The sequence below is a fragment of the Mus musculus genome, chromosome 17, assembly GCF_000001635.26.
Source record: "Mus musculus strain C57BL/6J chromosome 17, GRCm38.p6 C57BL/6J".
Taxonomy (NCBI): domain Eukaryota; kingdom Metazoa; phylum Chordata; class Mammalia; order Rodentia; family Muridae; genus Mus; species Mus musculus.
In genome coordinates, this window is record NC_000083.6 from 75,484,214 (window position 1) to 75,512,111 (window position 27,898).

At 40.7% G+C, this 27,898-nt stretch overlaps 1 protein-coding gene across 5 annotated transcripts in view; it reads left to right on the forward strand.

Moving 5' to 3' along the window:
- The window catches only part of Rasgrp3 (RAS, guanyl releasing protein 3), a 93,185-nt gene that overhangs the window by 48,344 nt on the left and 16,943 nt on the right, over positions 1–27,898 (forward strand). For 2 of the 5 annotated variants that reach the window (XM_006524271.3, NM_207246.4), the window contains exons 2-12: positions 4,604–4,736; positions 7,545–7,747; positions 9,934–10,036; positions 12,169–12,231; positions 12,727–12,858; positions 14,171–14,318; positions 15,846–16,019; positions 16,427–16,543; positions 18,901–19,176; positions 25,532–25,609; positions 27,766–27,882. In XM_006524271.3, the coding sequence (XP_006524334.1) occupies positions 7,678–7,747; positions 9,934–10,036; positions 12,169–12,231; positions 12,727–12,858; positions 14,171–14,318; positions 15,846–16,019; positions 16,427–16,543; positions 18,901–19,176; positions 25,532–25,609; positions 27,766–27,882 (1,278 nt within the window). In that variant the 5' untranslated portion in view covers positions 4,604–4,736; positions 7,545–7,677. The remainder of the gene's footprint in view (positions 1–4,603; positions 4,737–7,544; positions 7,748–9,933; positions 10,037–12,168; positions 12,232–12,726; positions 12,859–14,170; positions 14,319–15,845; positions 16,020–16,426; positions 16,544–18,900; positions 19,177–25,531; positions 25,610–27,765; positions 27,883–27,898) is intronic. The other 3 variants (NM_001166493.1, NM_001360103.1, XM_006524273.3) reach the window with 2 other exon arrangements.

Consider the following 27,898-nt stretch of genomic DNA (forward strand, 5'->3'; position numbering starts at 1 on the left):
AACCCAGTCCTCTGGAAGAGTAGACAGCACTCTTAAGCACTGAGCCATCTTTCTAGCCCCTATTCTTCTTTGATTATTTAGGTTAGCGTATAACTGATGGGTTTCATCATGGCAGCTTCTTATAAGCGTCGTTGTACTTTGTTTGCATTTTCTCCAATGTGCCCTCTCCCACTCTGTCTGGTTCCCTCTCTTTCCCAGTTGCTTTCTCCTATGTGTTAACTGTCACATACATTCCATTACTCTTCCCGTTTTCCATCCAGCATAGGGTATTTTCTTCTCTCTCATGGTTGTCTTTCTAACTTTAGGACCTACTACTCTTATCTTTATTTTTATTTGTTTGCAGTTCTGCAACTTTGTCTGACATTCAGCAGTTTAGTTCTCATCTACATTGACCATCGGTAGTTTTCTGAATGTGGCGATAAGCACAGAGATCACCAATCTGTCGAGCTTTTTTGGAAAATCCTCATCTTCATTATGTTTTCCGGACAAATGGACTCAGATGCAATATGAAACATTCCTCACTCTTTTGGCCCAGATAGTTTTATTGAGCCTGGTATATCAGTGTGCAAATCTGGAGTCCCCATCTCCTTTGTGGTACATTTACTGATTTCTTTGAGTGTCGGAGGGCACTTCTTGAAGCCCACTTCCTGAATGTTGATGTTGTATTTTCAGGTCGCCACTTCCTTGATAGCAGAATGGCCCTTCTTGCTACCCTTCTTTGTGGGAGCCACTCTGCTAGGGCAAAGTTGGAAAGGACCCCCCCCCCACACACACACACACACTTTTAATGTTTTCATTTATTTGTGCAATTTTGCTATGTTTGAGATTGAAATCTAGCTACATTGCCCAGGTTACTCTCAAACTCCTGACCTAAGCCAGCCTCCCAAATAGTACCAGCACTCCTGGCTTGTTTTGTGCCTTTTTCAAAATTCAAAGACTGAGTTAGACATGGTGGAGAACTGGAAGTCTAAAGTAGAAGAATCATGAGTTCTAGAACAGCTCGGTTTAGACAGCAAGTTTAAAGCCACCTTGTACGTACTGAAACCCTATCTCAGAAAACAAATGCTCTCCTGCCTTCCAAATTAGTTATTTAATTAAACCCAAGGGCTTGGCGGTCTATGTGACTTGGTGTTTAGAAAGTATGAGGACCTGAATTGAGGATGAGTGGGGAGAATGGGAGAAACCAGCCAGGGATTGCTCAAAATTCATTTCACAAGAGTTCATTGTGTTTTACTAACAATTAAATAAGGAGATTTTAGTTGCATTTTCTTTATTGCTGGAATGTTGGGGAGGGACAAGCCCTCCAGAGAAGATTTTTCGGGAGGTAAAAGTTGGAGACAAGGCACTCAGAATAGTGACTGCCACACAAAGCATTAAAAATTGTCTCTTCTCCATGTTCGACACCTCCTCCTCCTTCTCTTCCTTCATCACTATCATCATCAAATTTGCTCTGAAATAAGTGGAACAATCTAAGGAATGCAGGAATGTGACCACTATTTCAGGTAACTTGATACTAGGTCCTTCTTGAGTGTTAGGGACAACAACAGAATTACTGTATGAACCATCAAGATTGGCATGTTGAGATGAAGACAATGATTATACATGTATATGATATTATATATGTATATGATATGCATAATATATATTTTTCTTCATATATATTTTTTTCTAAAGTCTCAAATCTTAACTTGTAGGGTAAAACATTCCCTAGCTGCTAGCCTCATTTTTAAATGTTATTTTCAGTTCGATTATGGGGTTGTCGTAGTACAACATAATCCTTGGGTATGAATGAATGCATCTATCTGGATATCATCCACCCACAAGTGTCTACAACATGTGTGCACAGCATTGTTTCATGCTTAGCTCCTTCCACATGCCAGGAAAGTACCCTTTAATTGGACTTTGGTGTTTCATGGTTTATTGCTAGAGCTTCCCTGGACTTTCTTATTCAACTTGCACATCTAGTACTAAATACTAATGTATTTGTAGTAGTTTGTAATAGTAGTAATAGTAGCTTGACTACTATTGTTAAATGTCAGCAACTAAGAAAAACACACAGATGAACTTTGCTATTTTATTGTTACTCCCATTCCTGCCCAAAAGCAGCGCAGTCTTGTGAGTGAGATGAGCTCTGAGCTGCTCCTGTTTGGTACTTGGTACCAGCGTTCCCCTGGATTGCCAAGCCTGCTGGAACAATGAAGCTTATTCATCTATAGACAATATAGCCAGTGATACATGCTTAGGAGTCAGCACAGTGAGCAGGGAGCACATGTTTTCCACAGTGCCTAGAAATGGATTCAACGGGCTAAAATGTTTACAGGTCATTTGGGGGGGGGTGAAAATTTTGGAGTCAGACCTGTACTTTGGAAAGTAGGAGTAATATGCTATTTGGACAATCAGTTCAGACTCTTTAAGCCTCTACGTCATTATTTATGCAGTCTATAATTGTGCTTGGCTTTTATTAAAGTAGATATAACATATGTATTCCTCCAACATTGTAACTTTCATGATAGATTGCCAGAAATAAGTGGTATTTCTACAAGCTATTATTACTTTGTTTTTTTTTTAAATTCGGGACAAAATATAGCATGAATATTAGTTAATAACCTATTGATTTAGTAAAATAATGTAGAAGGAAATTATACATGAACAGATAGCGCATAACTTAAGACCCAGGAAAATGTTATTAAATAAGCATTGGCGAGAATGGAAAATAGGTTTAGAGTTGAAAAATACACTGTTTTCTATAGCTATTCCTGTTGCCATTGTCAAATGACCTTTGAAGTAAAGCTTAGCCATCCATTAGTGTGGGATTTTATTCTTCATGTCATCTATTGTGGCCCATGTGCAATGATTTGCCCTTACTATAAGCACAAAGGCCAATTCTCTATGTTCAAACTATTCCAGTAGGTCTGTGACCCAGCCTGCTTTGAGAGAGATGAGAACAGAAGCAATGAGCATGCTGAGAAGAGTGACTGATGGTAGGAAACAGGATAGAAAGAGAAAGCCAAAGAACCAAGGGACGGGCTTGGAAACATTGGAATAAAAAGCTAGAGTAGCAAGACCCAAGCTGAACTAGCCAAAGAAAAATATAAAATCTAACTAGAAAGTGTGAACTGAGAAGAGAATAGCAGTACCCATTTGAAGTTCTTTACTTATTTTTAAATCTTTTTAAAAACAACAAGTAACGAAGGTACTGGAGGGTTAATGGTAGCCAAGGATGTAGGAAGCCTGGCTGGGAAGATGGTAATGATGGTGAGGGTAACTAAGATTGTAGTTGCCAGATGAAATAACCTGAATTAGTTCACAAGGTAAGAGAGTAATAATTTCTCTATTGTTATCTCTATTGATTTCCCTTGGTGGCTTAATGTCCTTGTCACCGAGTCAGGCAGGGAGAGATGAAATGTTAACTAGCACCTGTGGCAGCTCTGCTCTCTGTCTGTGACTCAAACTTGCAGAAAGAGCGTGACTGCCCCAGAGCCAAGGGAAGCCATAACCTTTCCTTAAGGAGAGAATGCCGTATTAAGTTGTTCCAGAAAGCTCAAAATAATTTCAGAGACATCACACAAGGGAAGCTACAATAGCATAAAAGACAAAGGACACTGAACGTCATTGAAAAAAAACACCAAGTTTCTGCTGTTGATGGGAGTTTTGGCGTCTTCTTAGTGTCTCAAGTATTCTGTAGATCTCAGATCTGTATCTATCATAGCCACGCAAGAGCTCCTTTAATATCTAGCCATCAAAATGAAAAATCTATCTACCTCCTTCCCCTGCCCCTGCATTAGCACCAAAAGAGGTAGCCTTCACTTCCCTAAGGCCAATCTCTCCCCTAATGCTTGCATCCATCTCCCCTGTCCTGCCGGGAGCATTGTGTGAATTAACTTCTTACTGGCTTAAACTTTCAGCTCCCCCCCTCCGCTAACTTTTAGGGCTTAATCTTCTTTAAGTTTCAACTTGGAGTCTCTGAGAGTTATTCAGATACAGCTTAAAGTTCCTTGAGTGTTGTAGAGATCGTTAACTCAACATGGCCAACGTGATGTTGTTTAGACAGCAAAGGGCTGAAGATTGTTATGAACATTTGGGGTCTATTCTTGGAAACTCTTATATGAAATACTTCTAGAGATAAACCTACAACTGAAGTAGGATTTCAAACTATGTGCATAGAACTAAAGAAACCAAAACTGCATGAGTTGTTTTAAGACAAGTTTTTTTAAAAAAAAAAAAATTAAATTCTGTCTATTATTTATCTGGGGTGTGGATGGCCCATGTGCTTTGGCATTTGTGTGGAGATCAAAGAACAATTTTGTGGGGCCAGTTCTCTCAATTTTTACCTAGATCTAGAAGGTTGACCTAGGTCACCAGACTTTCACAGGAAATGCTTTTACCATCTGGACCTTTCTCTGCCAATTGACTAACGAAAGCATGCCACCAAATCATTATTTTGAGTATGTTCCCCTCTTACTTGATTTTAAGGTTGCCGTTCACACCAAATTTCCAACACTACATAGACCTTAGGGAATACCACTGACGGTTCTTCAGCCCCAGATAGATTTTTTAGGGTTCCATTTACTAACTTGAGCTTCTCTTCTGCTGTTGTCTTCAGGTTTTCCAGAGCCCTTATCATTTGAGTTTAACGAACCAGTTCTTCACTCTGCTTCCTTCATGCCCTTCCCAGGGATGACAACTGCCCTTGGCATCTTTTCAGACCTGGAACTCTATCTGTATGAAAATAGATTGTAAGTGCTTTTTAAAACAATCAATTATGATTACATAAGAAACAACCTCAAATACGCCCAGCAAAACAAAAGAATCACACCGTGACATTAGTGAGAGCTATATTTTTGCGTAAGACTATAGGTAACATCTTTCCTCACTGTCCATTTTAAAGCCTAAATGCCACTGTTTTTGCATGGCAGAATATTTGATTTTAGAAAGGCATTTGTAGACATAATAAGGCCAACATGATTGAAATGTGATCACAAGTAAATGTGCAGAGGACAAAGGATAAGTGGAGACACAGAGAGACTTAGTGATGGCAGAAACAGATGGCAACCCAATAGCCCAGTCCACTTGGCCCATTACATACCAGATTCTTCACTGTTCACAAATACAGCTCCCCAAACAGTGGCAGGTCTTTAGCACAGGTTATTTCTAACTACTTGTGGGGAACTTAACATTTCCAGGCAACTCAAGAGTCATTTTAGGCTTAGCCTACAGTCATATACCACTATTTCCAGCTAATTCTTCAGTCTAACCTTTAAGTGTACTAGTTGAGCTTACATTAGAGAAAAGTCAGGGAAGTGTTGTTGTAGAAGAGGTATGGAATTCTTATGACTCTGGGTGGACCCTGTTAAATATAAAAGGCTGACAGAATTTTCTAAAGCTAATTCAAATTAGTGAATCAAACTGAAAAAAGGGAAAAAACTAAGTATTAAGTCTTAAGTATTATGTCTTAAGTATTTGTGGGGGTCTCTAATTCTCACACAAATTTGCACATATTCAGACAAACTTTGGGTAATTTTTATTTTATTCATTCATAAATCCATTCTTTCATAAATTGGTAAATTTGAGGGAGGGGTCCTATGGAGAGTTATTGCCTCAGGTATCCAAAGAAAGGTAAAGTCATGAAGAGAGTACACTGAGTGGGAGGTGGCCTGAGGGAGAAGTGATTTTCTTTTTAAGTAGGGAGGTCTGGAACGGTTTGCTGATAAGCCAGCTTTGTTATGAGGCGTATGAGAGTTGGCTACGCAAAGCTTTGTGGATGCCCTTCCTGTTGTTTTCAGTAAGCCATTCTTTTTATCTTCTGAAACTGGCACCCTAGGCACAAAGATGTGACTATATAAAATGAGTTGACAAGAAACACGCACCCCCTTTTCCATCTAGAATTATATGCCCAGTGCACAGACTGACGCAAATGCCACTGAATGAATGCAACTATGCATAGGGATATTAGTCATTTTCCCCCTGTGCTCTCTGCAGCTGAGTGTGAACCTGCTGAAGGCGAGGACAGAACGGTTCCTTCCTTCATCTTGGTAGCCTTTGTGCCTAATGCGACACCTGATGCTCAATGATCACCAGTTCCATAAACAAACTTGAGAGGGAAATAAGCATTGAGTCAAAACAGCTCTCCAGAAGAGCCCGTGATGACCTCACTTGTGCACTCCACTGTCCAAAGTGAACAATGCTTTAGAGCATGGTGGCCTATGTTTCTCCAGGTCCTGTAATGATCTGACATCAGCGACTGGCTCGATGAAGGAAGGCGGTGCTGTTATTCCAATGGGGACACATTCCATGACCAACTCTAAGATGTTTCAGACCCCGGTTCCCCAATGACATTCTCTTACTTCTATGACTGATATTGTCATTGTATCCTCTTCCTGAGATGATGTGAAAGAGTAATGCCCTTCATATTGGATTAGGGAACGCTGTTGTGACAACTCACACTATTCACATCTAGGGGAGTCATAGGAGGAAAAGGGAGCCCAGAAGTAAGTTTTATTTTATCACGAGGATTTTACTCCTAGGACTAAACGATGTTGTAGTTTGGATTTAATTGTTGAGTCTCTATGAATTCACAAGTTTATTTATATAAGTAGAGAATAATAATCGGTGCCTCACAGCATCAGTATGAAGGTCTAATCAGTAAACCTAGGCAAGATTAAAGCTTCTGTCCTGCTTACTGCGTCGGGAGGTTGTTCAATAAACAATGCTTTTTACTGTTGTGGTGGTTTGAATGAGAATGGCCCCGTGGGCTCATTTGAATACTTGGTCCCCATGGTCCCCAGTTGGGAGTGATTAGGAGGTGTGGCCTTGTTGGAGGAAGTGTGTCGCTGGGGGTGGGATTTGAGTTTTCAAAAGGTCATCCCATTCCCTGTTAGCTATCTTGTCATCTCTAATTGTGTATCAGGATGTGGTCTCAGCTACTACTCCAGTAGCACACATGCCTGCCTGCCATCCTCCTCACCATGACGGTCATAGACTCTAACCCTCTGGAACCATGAGCCTCAACCAGGGTTTTCTTTTATAAGTTGCTTTGGTCATGCTGTCTCTTAACAGCAATACAAAAGTAAATAAGACAACCACTCATAGTACTAATGTCATTATTAGCAAGTTTAAGAAAGGTTTAGAATTTCTGCTTATAGTTGTTCAACATTTATGTGGTCAGTGAGGATGATGCTTATAACTCTATTTGTATCTTAAAATGTATGTCCAAAAATATATCTGCAATGTCATTAAGTAAAGGGTGTGGTATTCCCAAATGCCTTATTAGGTAAGAATATGAAGACCGTGTAAGATATTATTTTAAAAATTGTTTAGCTGCAGAAAGGGGTGTCATTTAAGATGGAACACCTCTGTGGTCTCAGATCATAGTGCATGCTAAGGGACATTCCACCCAGGTATTTTATTCTCCCGGCCATTAAGATCGCCTGTCCACTTGATACTTTTCTTACAGAAAATACAGTCAATGGCTATTGGGTGGGGAAAGATAGAAAAGCAGTCCCGTGATGTGGTCTAAATTGAGTCTTTTCTTCTTTTCCTTTCAGAGCATTCTTGAAGTATAATTAAGAAGGAACATTACCTGCCAAAGGGCGAGAGAACCACTGCCTCGTACAGATATGGAGATAGTCTGTCTGCTGCTGGAAATGTCTCCAGATTTTTGACAACGGCTAAAGAACCATGGGGTCCAACGGGCTCGGGAAAGCGGCAACACTAGATGAACTTCTCAGCACATGCATTGAGATGTTTGGTATGAGCCTTTCCTCTTTGGTCCCTTTGTGCTTCCGCTCGCTTCTGTTCATATGCAGGTTCCTTATGGAATAGGCTTCAGTGTCTATCTCTTGCTGTCTGAGGGCAGAAGTACTCCATCGTTGGCCTCGGTCTCTTTCTCTTCAGTGTCCACAGCTCATATACCAGACAAACTACCATTCATTTCTGGAACATTCTTTGTGTCATTTTACTTCCATCTTTTTCTTCTTTCATTGGAATTCTTTTTAAAGCCATCAGTTGTCATGCTAGATATTAATAATTCCTAATAACCTTTCAGAAATGGTGCTTACTTCTCCCATCCCACTTCCCAATTTTTGTCGTCATGCGTATGGTCCATGCTACACTCATGACTGTTTTGTGTTTTGACTCATGTGTCTCTGTGTGTGTGTGCACTGCACAATCTACCATAATCTTCATTTGTATATATCCTGTGTCTACCACAGCCATGAGCCTTTATTTTGCTGTTAGTCTATCTACTTTAGCATTGAGCATTGGAGTCACACAAGATGACTTTGTTTAATCAATTTAACAATTTAATTTGTTCAATTGATAGAAACCAGAAGTAAGCCAGAGTAGGGCTATTGGGTAAAATACAGAATGATGATGGCCAGCAAGGTGGCTCAGCTTTTGTCATGGGCAATCCTGATGGGCTGAGTTTGATTGCCAGTGCTCACATAGTAGAAGGAGAGAACCGGTTCCGGAAAGCTGTTCTCTGATCTCCACACATGAAGCACCCCGACTCCCATAAATAAGTGAATGCAAGAGGATTGCTCACATTTGAATTTCAGATGATCACCATATTTTTGGTTATGCCTCAAATATTCCAAAGTCATACTTGTTCTGACAACTTGATCATCATTTACTTTCAATTCAAATTTACCTGGATGTCCTCAATTTGTATTTGCTACATTTAGTCAATTGTAAAGCAGAAGAATGGTGACACCCATCTGCCTTAGTTTTCTAGGAAATAACAGCAAGAGTAAGATAGTAACGACAGTTGACCTTGGGACCAGAGAGATGGCTCACGGCAGTTAAGCGTGCATGCTGCTCTTAAGACAAAGTGGGTTCCCAGATGATGTCTGATGGCTCACAACTGCCTGCTACTCCCACTAATGCCTCTGGCTTCATGGGCACATATCTACTCTTTGCACATAATTAAAAGCAGTTGAAAATAAATCTAACACAATATAATGGGAGCTTGGGGGGCATTGTTGATACTGTGATATTAAAGGAAGAAAAGACCAACCCTGGCATCTCTTCACACATTTTTTTTCATTTTGACTTTTATTTCAGATTGTCTGTCTCTGCATACATTCTGTTTTCTTACCTTGAATTGTTTCTATTATATCATTCAATTATTTATATGTTCACAGCTTTCACTTTCAGCATTTATTCGTTACATCTTTTTTTTATTACGTATTTTCCTCAATTACATTTCCAATGCTATCCCAAAAGTCCCCCACACCCTCCCCACCCCCCCACTCTCCTACCCACCCATTCCCATTTTTTGGCCCTGGCATTCCCCTGTACTGGGGCATATAAAGTTTGCCTGACCAATGGGCCTCTCTTTCCAGTGATGGCCGACTAGGCCATCTTTTGATACATATGCAGCTAGAGTCAAGGGCATCATCCTGAGTGAGGTAACACAACCACAAAATAACTCAAATGAAATGTACTCACTGATAAGTGGATATTAGCCCAGAAACTTAGTATAGCGAGATATAAGGTACAAGATGCAAAACACATGAAACTGAAAAAGAATGAAGACCAAAGTGTGGACACTTTGCTCCTTCTTAGAATTGGAAATAATCACCCATGGAAGGAGTTACAGAGACAAAGTTTGGGGCTGAGACAAAAGGATGGACCATCTAGAAACTGCCATATCCAGGTATCCATCCCATAATTAGCCTCCAAACGATGACACCATGGCATACACTAGCAAGCGTTTGTTGAAAGGACCGTGATATAGCTGTCTCTTGTGAGACTAGGCCAGGGCCTAGCAAACACAGAAGTGGATGCTCACAGTCAACTATTGGATGGGTCACACGGCCCCCAATGGAGGAGCTAGAGAAAGTATCCAAGGAGCTAAAGAGATCTGCAACCCTATCGGTGGAACAACATTATGAACTAACCAGTACCTCTTCACACATTTTTGATTTCCCTTAGATGACAATGGAGACCTGAACGACAGTTACTTGCCCAGAATCGTGTTACTGATGCACCGATGGTATTTATCCTCCACTGAACTGGCAGGAAAACTCCTCTGCATATATCTTTTCAAAGGCTGTGTAATGCTTTTGGTCACAATTCAAGTTCTGTATTTAGATAGAGTGTCCATCTAAAGCAGTAGATTAAGGTAAATAAAGTCTTATTTAGTTTCCCAGCTGTTTTGAGGTTATATAGATGTTAGATGGGACATCTGGATGATGGGCCAAGTCGTTGACTAAATACTAGGTGTTTGGTTGTGATTGAAGGTATCAGTAAGATGTGAAGTGGAATAGGAGTGGTATGCTAAGGGTTGCTAACTTGTCTTCAACATTTTGAGTGGTAGTGTAATGAAAGAGTATTTAATGCACTGACTTAGAACCTAATATTTTCCTTCTGTGATGATCATAAAGACTAGCTTAGTTTTTACATTTCTTCCCGCTGGCATGATACAATGAATGTTCTAGAACAGTATTTCTCAACCTTCCTAATGCTGTGACTCTTTAATACAGTTCCTCATGTTGTGGTGACGCCAGCCATAAAATTATTTTCATTGCTACTTAAGAACTGTAATTTTCACTGTTATGAATTGTAATGTAAATATCTGATATGCAGAATATCTGATATGTGACTCCCAAAGGGGTCTCGACCCATAGGACATTTTTGTTTGTTGTTTTGTTTTGTTGGTTTTTCTCTATAATTTGTTGATTGCTGATAATGTTTGGTTTTTATTGACAAAAGCAAACAAGCCAAAAATCTGTACAAGGCTAAAAATTAAATTTTTACATAGTTGAAAAATCCCACTTTTGTAGCAAGAGCTACAAATTTTTTTAACTGATTTTTGTGTATAATAAGGTCTGGAAAATTGTTAAAAGGTGTACAGATGATAATGCAAGCAGTCTTACAGCAGCCCCAGGAGGTTTATTTCCTAAGATCTGTGCATGTTATATAATCTCTTAAGTGCGTTCTTATATCTCTACCTTGTACTATCTGGGAGGCCCTGTATGGTTGGGAGCATATTCAGGAGAGGGAGTGGGGCCTGTGACTTAGAAAGTCTGCCCCAACGTTCTCATCTGCCAAGGCTGCATAAGCTTGCCCTCTTCACATGTCTTCTTTCCATTTCCCTACAACCTCAAGGGATAAAGAGGATGTTAGACAGGGTGGAGAGGCACTCACCCTGAATGGAGAGCCTTGAAAGTGAGCAAGGTCTCTGGGTCCATTGCTCCCACTCTTGACAGGCAGAGTGTAGGGGGGGGGGGGAGGAGGGAGTGAAGCACTTGAGCCACACATGGCCCGTTGAGTTTGCGTGCAAACAGCACTCTTCTCTTAGTGAGCTTGCCAGTGCATGAAACGTAAATACAGAGGGTCATTTGGGCATGTTCAAGCATAGTGTGGGAAATTTCAGGTCATATGAAAATTGAAGACTGATGTTTTCCTCTTTGGATACTTTACCAGGCCCACTAATCCTCACTTCAGTAGGAGTATCTGGTAAAGGAGAACCAGTGAATAGACTCAAGAACAAACAATGCAACATTAACATTAACATACTTGAACTTGACATTTTAAAATAACAATGAGATTAAAGTACTTGTTATATACAAACCCAATACAAAAACTCCTTGTTAGCTACAATGGCGCTTCTGGGTACTATAAGTTTTGAATTGTGTATACGTTCCAGTGTGCTTGTAACCACAGTTTGTGACTGCTGGTTGTCAAGTACTCAGGAAGGTCAGCTAACTTGTAAGTGACTTCTCCACTGGACCAAAAATACATCCCAGAGCGTTAACACTCCAAGTTTGACTACTCAGTGTGGACATGCTCACAGCCCACTTCCATGCCCATTTGACTATCTCCAGATTGCATTCACATCATCCACAATTTCGAAACCCAAACATTTCATATCTTGGATTTTTAGCAAATTTCATAATAGCTATACTTATACCATAAGATGTCAATAAAAATGTCACCCAAGTCTAAAAATACATTGTTTTGAATGAATGCATCTTTGACTGTAGAATCACATTAGTTCAGGAATATTGTTGGTTCTCCAAAAGTTTCAGAGTTTGAGGCACTTTTGCAGTCGCGGTCCTCAGCCTGTAGCTCAAATGTTGCCTGAGATTCATGTAAATTATTGGAGCAATGTAGGCTCGGCACATGCAAAGAGAAGATGTGTAAACATTTTCTTAACTGCCCTACGTATCGGAATGCCAGTGGAGAAAGCTGTGATGAGTTCCGACTGAAGATCTGCTATTTCATGAGGTAAATACATGTATAGATGTAATTTCCCATTGCTTTGGGTTCTGGAATTGTCAACAAATCTTGTCTTTCCTAAGCAGTGATACCTCTCCCTGTCTTTGTAACTGTTAGTTCTTCTCTGTTCTTGGTGAGCAGTGTAAAATTTACCTTATGGGCTCGAGATCAAGTAATGCCTTCGGGAATAAAAACAACTCATAGATCTGGTAGATTCCCTGTTTTCTACTCCTTCACCATATACATTGCCACAAATTGGGAGGGGATTCCCCTCAGCTATGTTCGGTAGCAAGTCAGGAAGAACTTAGGGTTTGCAGGATCTTGCTTCATGAAGGAACAGAAAGACACAATGGGATTGCTGGGGATGGGAGCTGTCAACTTCGTCTGGTACTGGAGTCAGTGTTATACTCAGTTTTTAAAATAGTCTCCAAGTGTGGTCCAAAGGAAAGCTTCCAGCTGTCAAAAGTCCTTTTTTTTTTTTTTTTTTTTTTTTTTACCTTTCAGGTACTGGATTCTGAAATTTCCTGCAGAGTTTAATTTGGATCTTGGTTTGATTCGCATGACTGAGGAGTTCCGGGAAGTAGCTAGTCAACTAGGACATGAAAAACACATCAGCCTCATGGACATATCTAGCGTGTAAGAGTGGCATGAGGCTTTTGGTCTTTGTGGGTCCATTGCTTTGGGGGAGGGGTAGTAATGACCCTGCTTGACTGGAGTCTCGACTGTTCTAGAAGGAAGTTCCTTCTTTGGAGAGAGCCTGGCTACAATGAACACAGCTATATCAAATACCATGTATCTCTCCAAGCTGCAGTTTGTTTGTAAAATGGCACAGTACCTTTGTGGGATTTTTCTGTGTTTTAAAAGTATACAAGAGAGCACAAGAAAACAGTTGGCACAAAGTAGATGCTGAATAATTACCTCTTTAATCTGAATGTAGTCAATGTCTCCTATGCTCTTGCTACTCAGATCATGACACTGGTTTCTCCTAGGAGCCCATGAGAAAACAGTCTTGGCTTCAGAAGCCTGAGCCTTCTGGATTGGACTCTATACCTTAATGAGATTCCCTTGTGATTCATTCTCTTCTCCAAGTCTGAAAAGCTCTCTACCCCAGTGCTTCAGAGGCTTGCCTGAGGCTCCCTAAATATTGACCAAAGTTGTATCACGGACTGGTTATTTCATTAGGGACTTAATTAATACTAATCAGACTCACTTAATACAGACCAGCTAACTCTGCCAGAAGTGTTTTGACTCTAGGTGTGATTGTCCATATTACAATTGTATATTCTATCCCAAGCTGGCCTGAAATTCATTATGTAGCCTAAGCTGTCCTTGAACTTCTGATGATTTTTCCTGTCTTGGATTTCTAAGTGCTAGGATTATGGATATATCTCAAATATACATATTTTCTGTCTTAGGCGTTCTCTTTGCCTGGACTGTTTCTTCAAGACTGGTAATGAATGACCCAGGATTCACCAGGGATGCTTGTTTACCATTCCTGTCACTCAGATTCAGTTCTAGTAAATCAGTGTTTCTGCAAGGGAGATGTGGTAGGCCTTTGTCTTCATAATGAATTTTTCAGATAATCCATACGATCCTCAGGTGTGATAAACAAAATCATGGTTGTTTCCAAGCGCCTTTTATCACCATCTATATGCCAACACACTTCTGACTTTATAGGCCTGTCCGCGATATCTTCTTTATAGTTCAGATCTTGCTTGGGCACAAGGAGTACCAAGTACGAGATCCAGAATGGATCGGGGCAAACCTATTGTGCCTAGACAAAACTCTTGGCAAAGGGTGGGTGGTTTTCTCTTCAAATATGGAAGACAGGGCATGTATTTCACACAAGCTCCTGGCAGTAGGCCAAGAGTTAGTCAGTAGGCTGATATCTTCCTCTGAGTGACATGAGTTTTCAGCACTCTGACCAGACTTGTTCTTCTTTTCACAGTCCTTCCTATGACTGGATGAGGAGAGTCACACAGAGGAAAAAAGTATCCAAAAGGGGAAAGGCCTGCCTCTTATTTGACCATCTGGAGCCCATTGAGTTGGCGGAGCACCTCACTTTTCTGGAGCATAAATCTTTTAGAAGGATCTCAGTAAGAAACCTGACGGTTATTCTTCCAAGGGTAACAAGCAACGTGCCAACTTTCCCAAGAGCCGTGTGTTCATACTCCCAAGTGCTGGCAGCGCCTGCCACTGGGCTGCGTTGGAAATGTGCCCTCAATTCACCAGAACAATCCTTTTTAGCCACATATAAATATTATCCTGTCTTTAGTTTGTGGCCTAGGAGCTCTATTTCTGCAGCTATGTTCAATGTCTCCTTTCATAGGATTAAAGCGTGATTTTTCTAAATATCCAGCAGAGACTTAACCATTCAAGGTTTATTTAGGTCGAGAGGCCTCCTCCAAGGGAACAGTTTGGCTGGGCCTTTTGTTTATGGCAGTGGGGGTTAGGCATGTGTTAACTTATGTTGGTATCTATACAATGCCTAACTATGAAAATAGGTTGAGAATTCAGAGTTGTAGGCTTTGAGGAGATCTCAACACTAGATGGTCTCTTTCCCAGAGACGGACATCCCGACTTAGACTTTCTTCCCTATGCATCCTGATGGACCCTCATTCCCTTTCTATGTTCCTTTTCCCTTCTGCTCGCCTTCCGTCCTCAGCCACAGTCTCTTCAAGCCACCCTTTATCATGATCTACTTCTTGCTAGTGTCTCCATCAGCCAGTTACGTTGATGTATCGCGTGAGCTTAGGTGAAATCATCCCTTCCTAAGGACCCCGACGTAAATCACATCGTTGCTGGGAAGCAAGATGATTTGACTAGAACGTAGATTCCTTTCTTTCTTTCTTCCTTTCTTTCTTTCTTTCTTTCTTTCTTTCTCTCTCTCTCTTTCTTTCTTTCTTCTTTCCTTCCTTCCTTTCTTTCTTTCTTTCTTTCTCTCTTTCTTTCTCTCTTTCTTTCTCTCTTTCTCTCTTTCTTTCTCTTTCTCTCTCTCTCTCTCTTTCTTTCTTTCTTTCTTTCTTTCTTTCTTTCTTTCTTTCTCTCTTTCTCTCTCTTTCTCTCTCTCTCTCTCTCTCTCTCTCTCTCTCTCTCTCTCTCTCATCACCCTTACTTTTTCCCCCCACCTTCCTTTCCCTTTGAAAGACTAGAAGCTCACTGTGTATTGAGAGTATTATATTCCATCCATTTCCTGTTCTTTAGTGTATGCCATTGTATCTTAACTGTGCTTGTTCTTTGGTGTCACTGGTAGAACCTTAATTCTTTTGTAGGAAATACTGATCCTGTCTGTTCTATTAATTTTCCGAGGATAATGGCCTACATGGCTCTTAGGATTCAGTAAGCTTGGAATGCTCTGCAATATAACTTTGAATTTCTCCCCTTCTTACCCATCCTCTAAAGCTCTATGATTTGTGTGTTTGTATCTGAATTTTGAATTGTAATAAGATAGTCCATTAGAGGCACAGAAGCATAGAACTTGAAAGAAACCTTTATAAATGCAAAATGGAAGAAATCACCACAGTGCTACGAAAGGCTAGCTCATGGCTCTTATCCAACTGTGTAACATCTGATTTTGTGAAAACTCCATTATAGTTCAGAATCTCTTATTCTTCTTTTGCCAGTTCACAGATTATCAGAGCTATGTCATCCATGGCTGTCTGGAGAATAACCCGACATTGGAGAGATCTATTGCTTTATTTAATGGAATCTCTAAGTGGGTCCAGTTGATGGTTCTTAGCAAACCAAGTGCGCAACAAAGGGCAGAAGTCATCACAAAGTTCATCAATGTAGCCCAGGTTTGCCTTCATCATAATCAGATCTGGGTTTGGGGATTCTGTATATTCATTAGTTGTCCTGAGAAAAGTCATTGAGGAAATTAGTGTTAGCAATAAAACAGCACTGGACTATTAAACTGTTCACAGATATCTAATAAACAAACTATATTCCTTTCACATAGCAGGTTACTTTTAAAAGGCAGTGCTTAGAAGCATTTAATTATGTTAATGTGAAATGACTGGTATTGTATTTTCAGAGAATTCAACTTTCATTTCATCTTAAACTGATGTATGTTTTCTCCCTAAATTCTTGTTATTAAAATTGTTCTCATATTCACCTGCAACTTGGAAAATCCAAGATAATTTTTAAAAATTCTTACCATGTGTTAGTGTTAATGGTGTTTTTGTTCGTCTGTTTGTTTTTGTAGAAACTCCTTCAACTAAAAAATTTTAACACCTTGATGGCAGTGGTTGGTGGCCTTAGTCACAGCTCCATTTCCCGACTCAAAGACACCCATTCTCACCTCTCTTCCGAAGTTACAAAGGTACCATGGATTTTTATCTAAATTCTAAGTCGGCATTATAGATTGCTGAGATATGCTCTGATCCTGGCATATATTCTATAGGAAGGTAGTATTTTTTTCTTTTATCTTAAACCAATGTCAAGTTATATATCGGGCACAAAATAGAAAGGGACTAGCCCCATTGTCCAAGCCTACCCATCAAACCAGATTGCTGCTGGTGATAGGTGTTACTGTAAGAATGTTCTGGCCAGGCTGGTGAGATGGCTCAGTAGGTGAGGATGCTTGTCATCAATCTGGTGACCTGGGTTTGATCTCTGGAACCCACATTGTGGAAAGAAAGAACTTATTCCCAACAGTTATCCTTATGGTATATCCATGCCGAGCCATGCACCGCCCCACCCCCAATAAATAAATAAATAGATAGATAAATAGATAAATAAATAAATAAATAAATATGCCCTAGCCAAAGATGACAATATTATAAATGTTACCAAATAGTTATGTGGTGCTTGCTATGTGATCGGCACTCCAATAAATGTGGAAGATACCGGCTGAGTAGAATAAATATCCAAAGCTTCTGAAATGAATTCATGGATACCTACTATAGTTACAACATTGCGGCACATGGGAGATGCAAAGGAAGAGAGAGTGGGAGGTCTTATATAGAAATATTCAGACTCATAACTGAGTTGCCACAAACAAAAGCATGTGCCTTTCAAATACAGTTCACTGGTATTAGTAATATAGTTGATTTTCTCTACTATATTAACTTGTAGACCAAATCAAATAATCATTTTGCTTACTGAGCAGAAAGGAACCTTTTCCCTTATACTAACACTTGGCAGTTGTGGGAGTAGGGTGTGTACTGCTTTAACCTTAAAGATGTTAAAAAAAAAAACTCAATTGGTTAAATAATAAAGTGGTGTATTGTCTGAGAACCATGGCAGTCCAGTGGCAGGCAGTCTCCAGGAGTGACCATACCAGAGCCTGGCTCTGTTGCTTAGCTTTCTCAATATCAGGGGTTTGTAGCTTTTCTTGTTCAATTTTTGTTTTTGGTTGTTTGACTTCTTGCTGTTATTAGCCTGCCTTCCCTCCTGATTTGGCTTTGGGGCACAACAGGACAAAAACTACTCTCCTTGAACGACTTCTCTCTGCCCTCATTAATTAGAGACCCTCTTCCTATACGTTTTTTGGCCATCTCAAGTCATATGACAGCCATCCTAGACCAATAGCAGCTATCTGAGAAACATAGTATACTGATTGGCTTCACCCTCTCTATTCCTAAGCTGTTTATAAACAAAACATGTGGAATTCACTTAAGCTTACTGCAGAGTCCATCCTAGGTGCTGGAGGTAGAAACAGCTCATGAGTCATATGAGATGCTATTGGAAAGGGAAGGTGATGGGGACAATTTATTAGAAAGTCTAGCTGTTGTTCACTAACCAGCCAAGAATATCTGCATAAACACAAGCGAATAAGCCAGATAAGTACCATTATTTGGCCTCAGGCTCTACCCTCACCTCAAGTATAATGGGACTCACTATGGGTTTTATTTTTTTCTTAAGTTTTATACTACATTTCAAATAAAAGGCAAAAAGAAAACTTAAGCTGTACAGAAAAAAAAAAGAGCTTAGGGGTTATACTATATCTCTGTAAATTATGTATTTGAGGGATGGAAAAATGGCTCAGCTGTTGATCTGCCAGAGGATGTAGATTTGATTCCTAGTAACTGAATGGTGGCTCTCAACTGTCTGTGGCTCAAGTACCAAGGATCTAACAGCCTCCTCTAATATCCCCAGGCACTAAACCAGGCAGGCATGTGCTGCACACACTCACTTGCAGACAGAGCACTCATATACATAAAGACACACACACACACACACACACACACACACACACACACACACACACACTCACACTCACCCTTTTAGTTAGTGGGAATTCCAAATGTCCAGCTCAGTTCAGCTTTCTCTACCTTGCACTGTCCCAGATTAACCTTCAAGTAACACTTGCAATGTAACTTTCTTGGAACCATGATGGTACTGTAAAAGGCTACATGCTTGCCTTTGTGAACTGTAATTTCTCATGACTCTCAGAATCCTAGGCATATGTGCTGCCATTTAGCAGCTCATAGGTGCGCAGAAATGTAAGATAGTTCTGTGTTGTTGCAAAGTGGAGCAGGCTGTCCCAGTGAGAGCCAGGCCCAGTGCAGTTTTCTGATTTTTTTTCCTCTTGGTTGATAGTTTCCTGCATCAACATTGGTACAGCTAATACTCCACCCCATAGCTGAGGAATTCCAAACCACATATTCCAGAATCTGGGAGTGGACAGGGGAGAAAGTTGCTGCTTGAAAATTCTACTTTTCCATCTCTTCCCAGAACTGGAATGAAATGACAGAGTTGGTCTCCTCCAATGGCAATTACTGCAATTACCGCAAAGCCTTTGCTGACTGTGATGGCTTCAAAATCCCCATCCTTGGCGTGCACTTGAAAGACTTGATAGCAGTCCATGTCATTTTCCCAGACTGGATGGAGGAGAACAAAGTGAACGTTGTGAAAATGCACCAGCTTTCTGTTACCCTGAGTGAACTGGTCTCCCTGCAGAATGCCTCTCACCACTTGGAACCTAACATGGATTTGATCAACCTACTCACTGTGAGTCCCAGGGGTCAATAGTATGCTATTTGCACTTTGTATCTTAATTTCCAGTGTCATCGAAAGATATGTTGTAACAATTCACTTTAGAGGGAGAATAATTTGAGGTCAGTCCATGGAGCCTAGGCCTAAGGAGCCTAGGACTAGGATGAGGCTCTCAAAGGATGAGGAAAACAGAAACTTACACCCACAAGGAGCATGATTTGAGACTGTAGCCTCTTGGCAAATACATTTTCCTTCTTTGGGAGAAGCCTAGTCTCTGCCTACATGAACCTCTTCCCTAAGAGCCACTTTAGCCCATTACTCTCCTTCAGCATACTTGGCCAACTAATCAGCTCTTTCCTTATGTCCTCAAGTCCTCTGCTTCTATTTTGATTGATAATTCAAAGACTCTGTCTTTATTTTATTTATTTATTTATTTATTTATTTATTTATTTATTTATTTATTTATTGGTTTTTCGAGATAGGGTTTCTCTGTGTAGCCCTGGCTGTCCTGGAACTCACTCTGTAGACCAGGCTAGCCTCGAACTCAGAAATCCGCCTGCCTCTGCTTCCCGAGTGCTGGGATTAAAGGCATGCGCCACCATGCCCAGCTCTGTCTTTATTCTTAATTTAAACTTTTTATTTCGTATTATATTTATGTGTGTGCATGGTAGGGGGAAGAAGAGGAAGAGAGAGAGAAGGAGGGGGAGGGAGAAAAAGAAGAAGGAGGAGCAGGGAGAGAGAGACTTGAGCATAACACAGCAATCATGTGCAGGTCAAAGGACAACGTCATGAGTTTGTTTTCTCTTCCTACCTGTATATAGATTCAAGGCTAAAACAGGTTGGTGTGTTTGTGGAAGGAGTTCCTTTTTCTGCTGAGTCGTCTTGCTGACTTCTTGCTTTTTTTGTTTTTGTTTACTTTTCTCTTGTTTTCATTTTTTTGTTGTTGTTGTTGTTTGTTTTAGACTGGGTCTTGTTTAGCTCAGGCTAGTCTTGAACTTGTGGCCCCTTGACCTCAATCTCCCAAGTGCTAGGGTTCTAGCCATGGGCCACCATGTGCTGCTTTTTAAAGAGTCTTTCCAGGGCATTCTTTGTTCTCTTCCAAAGCAGGAATGACTCTATTGTGCTTTATCCTGGGTTTTACATTCGCCTCAACTGCAGGAGGCTTTGCTCTGCGTTAGACTAACTATCTTTTTCTGTTCATGTGCTTTAGTTAGCACATGCCCAGCACCTTCCACAGTACCTGGCACAATTAAGAACTCAGGAGTCAGAGTGAATGCTCTGCTTAGGAGTGGTGAGTGTCAGACAAAAAGTCTGACATCCTTTTGTCAACTGCCACTCTATTTATTTATTTATTTATTTATTTATTTAGGCACTTGTAACAGATTGTTTGGGTGGTCTTCAGGTCTAGTGTTTAGACACAACAGGTGTATAAAAGATGACATCTTCCATGGTAACTTGGTTTTTGAGAAGGAAGGAACATAAACAAATTCTCTTATCCTTGCTTAAACAAGCAAAGGTACAATTTCCCCCTTTGGCTTCATAACAGCGCAGCATCTGAAACTCGGCTGCCGTTGATGAGCTGATGTTCTCTTTTGATGTCCATAGAAAATGAAAGCAATGACTCTTCTTAAGCTCTGGCAGCCTAAATTACTTAGGACTGCTGCGTTGGAATAGGAGCCTGGCTCCCAGACTTCACCCACTAACTGCAACTAAAGGATACACCCCTAAGTAGAATGGTAATATCAACTGTACTTTTAGTGTGACGTTGAAGTGGTCAAACCACAGATGTCTTGGGTTTGTGTGATTCAACAACGAACACAAAGATGTTCTCCAGTGGGGAACCACCTCACAATAACTCAAGCACCTGCATTGATTAATCATTTGCCATGTAAATATGTTTCCGTGAATCAGTGCCCAGGTTTCTAACCACAATCAGACTACAAACCACGAAACAGACAGATGATGTCTGAAGAGAAGAGCCAGTGTGGTCCGCAGTTTCAACTGTCTGCCTCCAGACTGTGCTTTTAACAGTTATGGTTATGAGTATAACTTTATAACACAGGTGCCTACATTTGGGCAATGTCTCCAACACCTAGAAGACAATGATAAAGCAGGGAAATTAAGTCAGTTTTAAGTGCATCAAGCAAGGGGAAGCTCTCGCCATGGTAGAATACTTGCCAGCATGCCCAAGACCCTGGCTCAGTCCCCAAACAAACAAACAAACAAACACAAAACCTACATGCACCAAGCTACATTATCAAGAAGATGTTTAGAAAAGTTCTGAAAAAAAATTTTAATGAAAGTTCAATGGTATAAACGGAAACCTGAATTTAAAAAATAAAAGCTAAGAAGCAGTTCTTTTTGGTTAGGAAAAGCAAATGAAAAAAAAAAAATAATGCCAGAGTATGCCCACCTCTTTTTTTTTAAGAGCACAGAGGGACAATGTAGAAGCTATTTAGCATCATATTTAAGTCTGCATAGCTCAGAGTGATAGCAAAAAATCGTAAGTGAGAAGTCTTGACCTCTGCCTTGAACCTGTGCTAGTCCATCTTAACTGTAGCTTTTTCTTCATGCTTCTGTGGTCATTCATGAGCTCTGCATTTCTACAACTCTAGAAATACAGGATGGCACAGCCATGAAAATAAGAAAACAGTTTTATGGCATTGGCCATGGCCCACCGACTCCCCTGGACAGCACAGACCTGCAGAGCAGTCACGACACCTAAGCCAGTTTCTTCGTATATCTAAGATCATCCTTGTCTCCCCACAATCAAGGAGGATGTCCATTACACGCAAAGGCACATTACGTTTTTTTCTGATGCCATGTGGAAGGCAATGTCCTCACCATGAGCCCTGAGGAAGCTTATGTGTCCACTAGAGTCTCGTGTCCACTCTATGAAGCACATGCGCGTTTGAATTAAGAACCACGTGACTGCAGCTGTCTGAGGCACAAGAGCGTGTCCACGAGCACAGCATTTAAGGGAGGAGTTCCTTTTTCTTCAGGTCAAGTGGCTGTGTTCTTTAGTGACCCATATATGCTTTAGCACGTTAAAAAAATAGAAAGTGAGAAAACTCAAGTTAATGAACAATCATTAAACACCTATTCTGTGCATCAGGCTGTCTGCCAATGCTGGAACTTTCCATGATCACTAGTTCTCCTGGCACCTTCCCCATCCATCTCCCTGGTAAATGCTCACATAGGCCCTGTAATAAATCCTGGGGGTTGGGGTGGGGAACAGAAAAATGCCATACCACCTCTGTCCCTTCCTTTCTCAAAAATAAAAGATGGAAGATTTATAAATGTCCCCAAAGTTTAAAAATGACCAACTCCTAGATACAAGGTTGGGGAACTCTCTCCCTTGGGTAAGAAATTACTCAGCATTTGTCACTATAACAAATACCCAGTATAAATCAATTTATTGAACGAAAAGGCTTATTTTTGGCTCTGCCTGTTAACAGTTGGCTTCGTTGCATTGGTCCTGTGGTAAGGCTGCATATCAGTGGGGCAGCACGTGGCAAAACAAGATCACTCATCTCCTGGCTGGGGAGTGGAAAGGGAAGAGGACATAGCTGAGGTTCCACAGTCCCCTTGGAGGCATGCTCTCATGATTTAAAGACTTCTCACTGGGCTTCACCTCTTAATGCCCCACTACATCACAATAGTACTGAGCCACTGAACAAGCTTTTAACATATGGAACTCTGAAGGCCTTTTAAGATGGAAATAAATAGTGACGGTTGACGTTGGGTGCACAGCTGCTCTCTGCTATGGCCATATTAATAACATGTCATTTATTATGTGCCAGTGCAAAATTAAATAATACTTTCTCCAACTCTTTCCATTATTTATTTAGAGAATACAATTTATGAGGAAAAGACCTTGTCCTTCTCTCCACTGTGTCCTTTGTTCCTTCGAACAGCATGGGTGAGGTGAAGAGCGGGAAACACAGCATCACTCTGTAGAGATTTAGACTCTTCCCCCTTTCAGGGTGGATCTGGAGACGGCATCTCACCTTGAGACCCCAGTTCATAAAATGAGGAGTTCTCAAGGCTAATGCCTCGGTTTCATGATATATGAAACAGACAAACTCTTTTCATGGTATTTTTAGCCCCATCAGTTACACTTATCATTTTGAGCACATGCAAATAGCTGGAAAGCCCCTATGTTTTTACAGACTTGTTTAAAAAAGAAAAGAAAATGAAGAGAAGAGAGAGAAGAAGGAGGAAGGAGGAGGAGGAAGAGAAAAAAGGAGAGGACGATTTGCTAAACTGATGAGTGTAAATATGATCAAATGTGTTTTATTTTATAATAAGCAAATCTTAATATAAAATCTAACTCTAGAGCCACCTGTGCTGACAGGATTGAAGGGTAAATGTGACAGATAATGGATCAGAAAATTGCCCAAAACCATTGGGGGCAAAATATGTTAGACAAATTTGGTCATATTATTTAAAATTGGAAGGTAGGCAGAGAAAAATTCCTAGGTCCCCACCAAGATCTGAGAGAGGAAATAGGGTTGAGGGGTCAGGGCAGACATGGTATCAGTGGCCCTGGGGACAGTTTTCTGTTCACAGATAAGCAGCGTTACTTGTGGCTGCTACATTGCCTATGTGCCAAGCCTGCATCTGTGAGCTTCTAAGCAAAGCCAATGAAATGAATATGCATTAGCTCACTTAAACCTTCACCAAGGTGGAAAGCTATTACTGACCAGTAAGAAGTCAAGAAGCTTAATCGTTTCCTCAGGATTACAGTATTGATAAGTAGAAAGAAGACATTTGGAGAAGACCAAATTATGTGTCAGTCTTTGCGCATCTGTCTTGGGAAAATACCCAACAAGGATACTTGCAGGAACATCTCATGGATTTTGTAAAGGTTGTGGGCATTTCTGGCTGAACGTCTTGGAGTTGCTGTTACTTCATTTGAGGATGCTGGTACCAGTCATCTTGGGACTTGGACATCACAGGCCTAAGAGGCAAGCCAGGAGGAAGGGAACCTGCTTGCCAATCAAAGCAGGGGCTGAGAACAAGGAATTTGAAAGGAAGACTGCATTTAGCATTCTCTCACTATTTATGGAAACTGCTCCATGCAAGACCTCAGACTGCAACTGAGGCAAAAAGGACAGATGTTCTGCCCACTACACAGAGACCTCTCTCTGGTGATTTTAGGTCCTAAAGAATGGATATTAACCACCACAGGTCCCAGTGTGTCCATCAAATATCCTTTTTATGCATCCTATTTCACTCTTTTGAATAACTGGTTCCTAGAAGCCTTTGTATGTGACATGTGTGACTACTCTTTAGAGAAAGGTTAAAAACACAGAGTCCATTCTTCGCAAGCAGGGTTTTCAAGACATAGGTTTGGGGTCTTCCTAGATTTGGGGACCATTTTATAATGCCAACTTTACTCTTCTTAGGAAAGAAGTTCAGGTAATGAAGTCAGCCTTTCATTCCTTCCCATTCAGACTACCTCCTGAGTCTTTCCTGATCGTTCTCTGGGGTTCCCTGTGTGTAGTGATAATAGCAATAAATTCAGATACACCGATAACATCATATAGCAATTCACGGGACAGTCTGGTCTGCTGGGTCCTTGTGAAGTAGTTTGAATGTATTCTTTCATTTGGTCCTCATTGAAGTCTAGTTCGTTGGAGACTTGTATAGTTTATTCACACTTTACAGATGGAGAATTTGAGGGCTAGAGCACATATACCTTGTTCAGCGCTCCAGAGTTCACCAGTGTCAAATTTAGGTTTGAATGGTGGCTCCATCCACTCTTTGTATTCACTCTCTTCTTTCCCATAATAATTCCTGTAACATTTGGAGAGGGGTGGCTCACTTCATACTTAACAGGCATGGATGTGAACCCAACTTGTCTTGTGGTTGTTTGCTTGAATTCTGTTTCTTCGAGTTAACTGCCAGACCTTTGAGGGCAAAAGGCTACTCTTTGCACTTTGTTATCACCGAGACTTTGCACAATGTTCTGAAAACAATAGGATCTGGACTAGTTTAGTCTTTATTTCCATGGATCTTTAATCAGGTCTTGTACTATGCACCTGTCCAGTATCCAGGCTATAGAAATCTAGAATCCTCCCCCGACCCCACCCCCGCTTGAGAATATAAAAGCAGTCCAGCCAACACTGCAAGGGAGCAGAGTTCATTGCGTTGTTTCCTGATGCTCATGGCCTCACCAGGATAAACTTGTTCTTTTCAAACCTTTATTTCTCATCTCTGCATGCCTTTGCATCTTTCTACTCCTTTACATCCATCCAGATTACAAGGCATGAGACCTCTAATGTTCAATTTGAAAGTGTTCCACTAAAGTACATAAAGAAATGAAGTCCAACCTAATCAGCCGTGTCTTCTGGTTTTGTCATAGCTCTCTCTGGACCTCTACCACACAGAGGATGATATTTACAAACTGTCACTGGTGTTGGAGCCTAGAAATTCCAAATCGGTACGTATTGTTTTTGTCTCGGTGCTAAACTCCTCTGTTTGTCATTTATCATCATTGACCATTTTGATGGAGTTTTGTCTTCTAAAGACTGAAGAACTTTGAAGATCTGTAGTCTTCCCATTTAACCAGTGGACCAACTTATCCCCAAAGGGATTATTTCTTCACATCATCTGTTAAGGAGGAGGAAGAATTGCACTCTCATGCTGTTTTATTATTAATCTTTTATCTTTTGTATCCAAGAATTCATCTATACAAAGGATGAGAGAGAGAGAGAGAGAAAGAGAGAGAGAATAAAAAAGAGCAAACAAATAACAGTATCTCACTGTTTAAGATGCTGTCTTAGGTAGGGTTTCTGTCCAGATCCCTTATACACTTCTGGGCTGTGTTATAAACAAACAAACAAACGAACAAACAAACAAACAGGGTCTAGACATGGTTCCATGGTTAAGAGCATTTGCTGATCTTGTAGAGGACCAGGTTCAGTTCCCAGCACCACATGGTGGCTCACAACCACCTGTAACTGCAGTTCTAGAGGTTTTGATGCCTTCTTTTGATCTCCACACAAGGGGGCACATTCATGCATATAGGTCCAAATACTCATATACACAAATAAAAATAAAAGAAACAAACCAACTGAAGAAAAACATCAGCAGGAGCAGGACAAAAACACCCTTATTCCCCAGGAAAGTAGTTGAACAAATTTTTAATCTGTCTCAAAAATTACGTGACTGGGAGTGATTGAAGAGGACACCTAAAGTTGACCTCGAGAGTTCACATATACATGCAATACACACGTGCACACATTTATACACACAGAGTCATGGTGTGTGAAGAGAAGGGTGTAAACTGTGTGTGCATGGCTCTATCTAGACTGTGCAAAGTTGTTGGTCTTGCTAGTAACCCACCAGTAGCACCTACCACAACTTTACTTGACGTTAAAATGTGTTACGGGTCCTCCTCAGTTTCTCTTGAAAGAAATGTATCCCTAGTTCATATTAAATAAAGAGCCTCCTAGAACAGGTTCGCCTGTGTAGACCAGTGAAAACTCTGCCACCACATGAGAGTCTCTGAGAGGAAAATACATAAACCACACAGCGGCCTTAGCTGGGTCGAGATTGGATTGTATCTCCTGTGTGCAGTATGCACTATTGCTGCCACATTCTCCATGTAGACAGCTCTACTGGAAAAGCCTGTGGAGAAAGAAGTCAGTAGCTCCAGAGGGAACAGAGAGAATCAAGTAGTCACAGAATAGTCTGCAGTGATTAGCACATTAAACAAAGGGACGGGGAGAAAGGATAGAAACTTGGCCACATGTTGGCTACTAGTTTTTGTATACATTCAATGCAGATTTGTCATGAAAACAATTTGAAAAATAGGTAAAATTAGATAACTTTCAGTTTTGAGACAGGGTCTTGGTATAAAACCCGGGCTGGCCTCAAACTCCTGGTTTTCCTTAGTCTTCTACATGCTGGAGCTTCAGGTATATGCCACCAAAGCCAATAACTTGATAACTGTAATTGTGTGTTGTGTGTGTGTGTGTGTGTGTGTGTGTGTGTGTGTGTGTGTGTGTGTGTGTATAAAAGTCCGTGGTGCATTATCAGGTAAACCTTTAGGAACGATTTAGTGATTTCTATAGTTAGAGAATTTGAATGGGCTATTTGTGTGATCCAGGTGCACACACTTTTATGCATATTTAGAATAGAATGTAAGCTACTACTAAGCAAAGTGCACTATTAAAGTATATGCTTAGAAATGTGTATATGCTAGAAGACTCACACTCAGAGGCTAAGACAATGGAATTATATGCTCCAGAGACACAGAGCAAGGGACTTTGTCTCAAAAAGCCCAGACTAAAGCGAAACATGGTTTCAGTTACTGATCAGATTCTATTAACAAAAGATGTTGGTTTATAAACAACAATGCAAAGCTGGGTATGGTGGCCTCATGGGGCAGAGGCAAGAGAATTTGTTCAAGTTCAAGACTGTCCTGGTCTACGTTGTTTCACACCTACTGGGGAGACATAGTGAGACTCTATCTCAAGTAAAACAACAACAACAAAAGCCACTTAAGTCTTTACTGCTGTTCATATAGTAAATTTTCTCTCTTGGTGGATCAAGGTCCAGTTAATATTTAAAACTGTGTATTTGTTCTTTTAGCAGCCAACCTCCCCAACGACACCTAATAAGCCTGTGGTACCTCTGGAGTGGGCTTCAGAAGTGGTACCAAAGCCAGACCCCACAATCATCAACAAACACATAAGGAAGTTGGTTGAGGTAAGTAATTGAATGA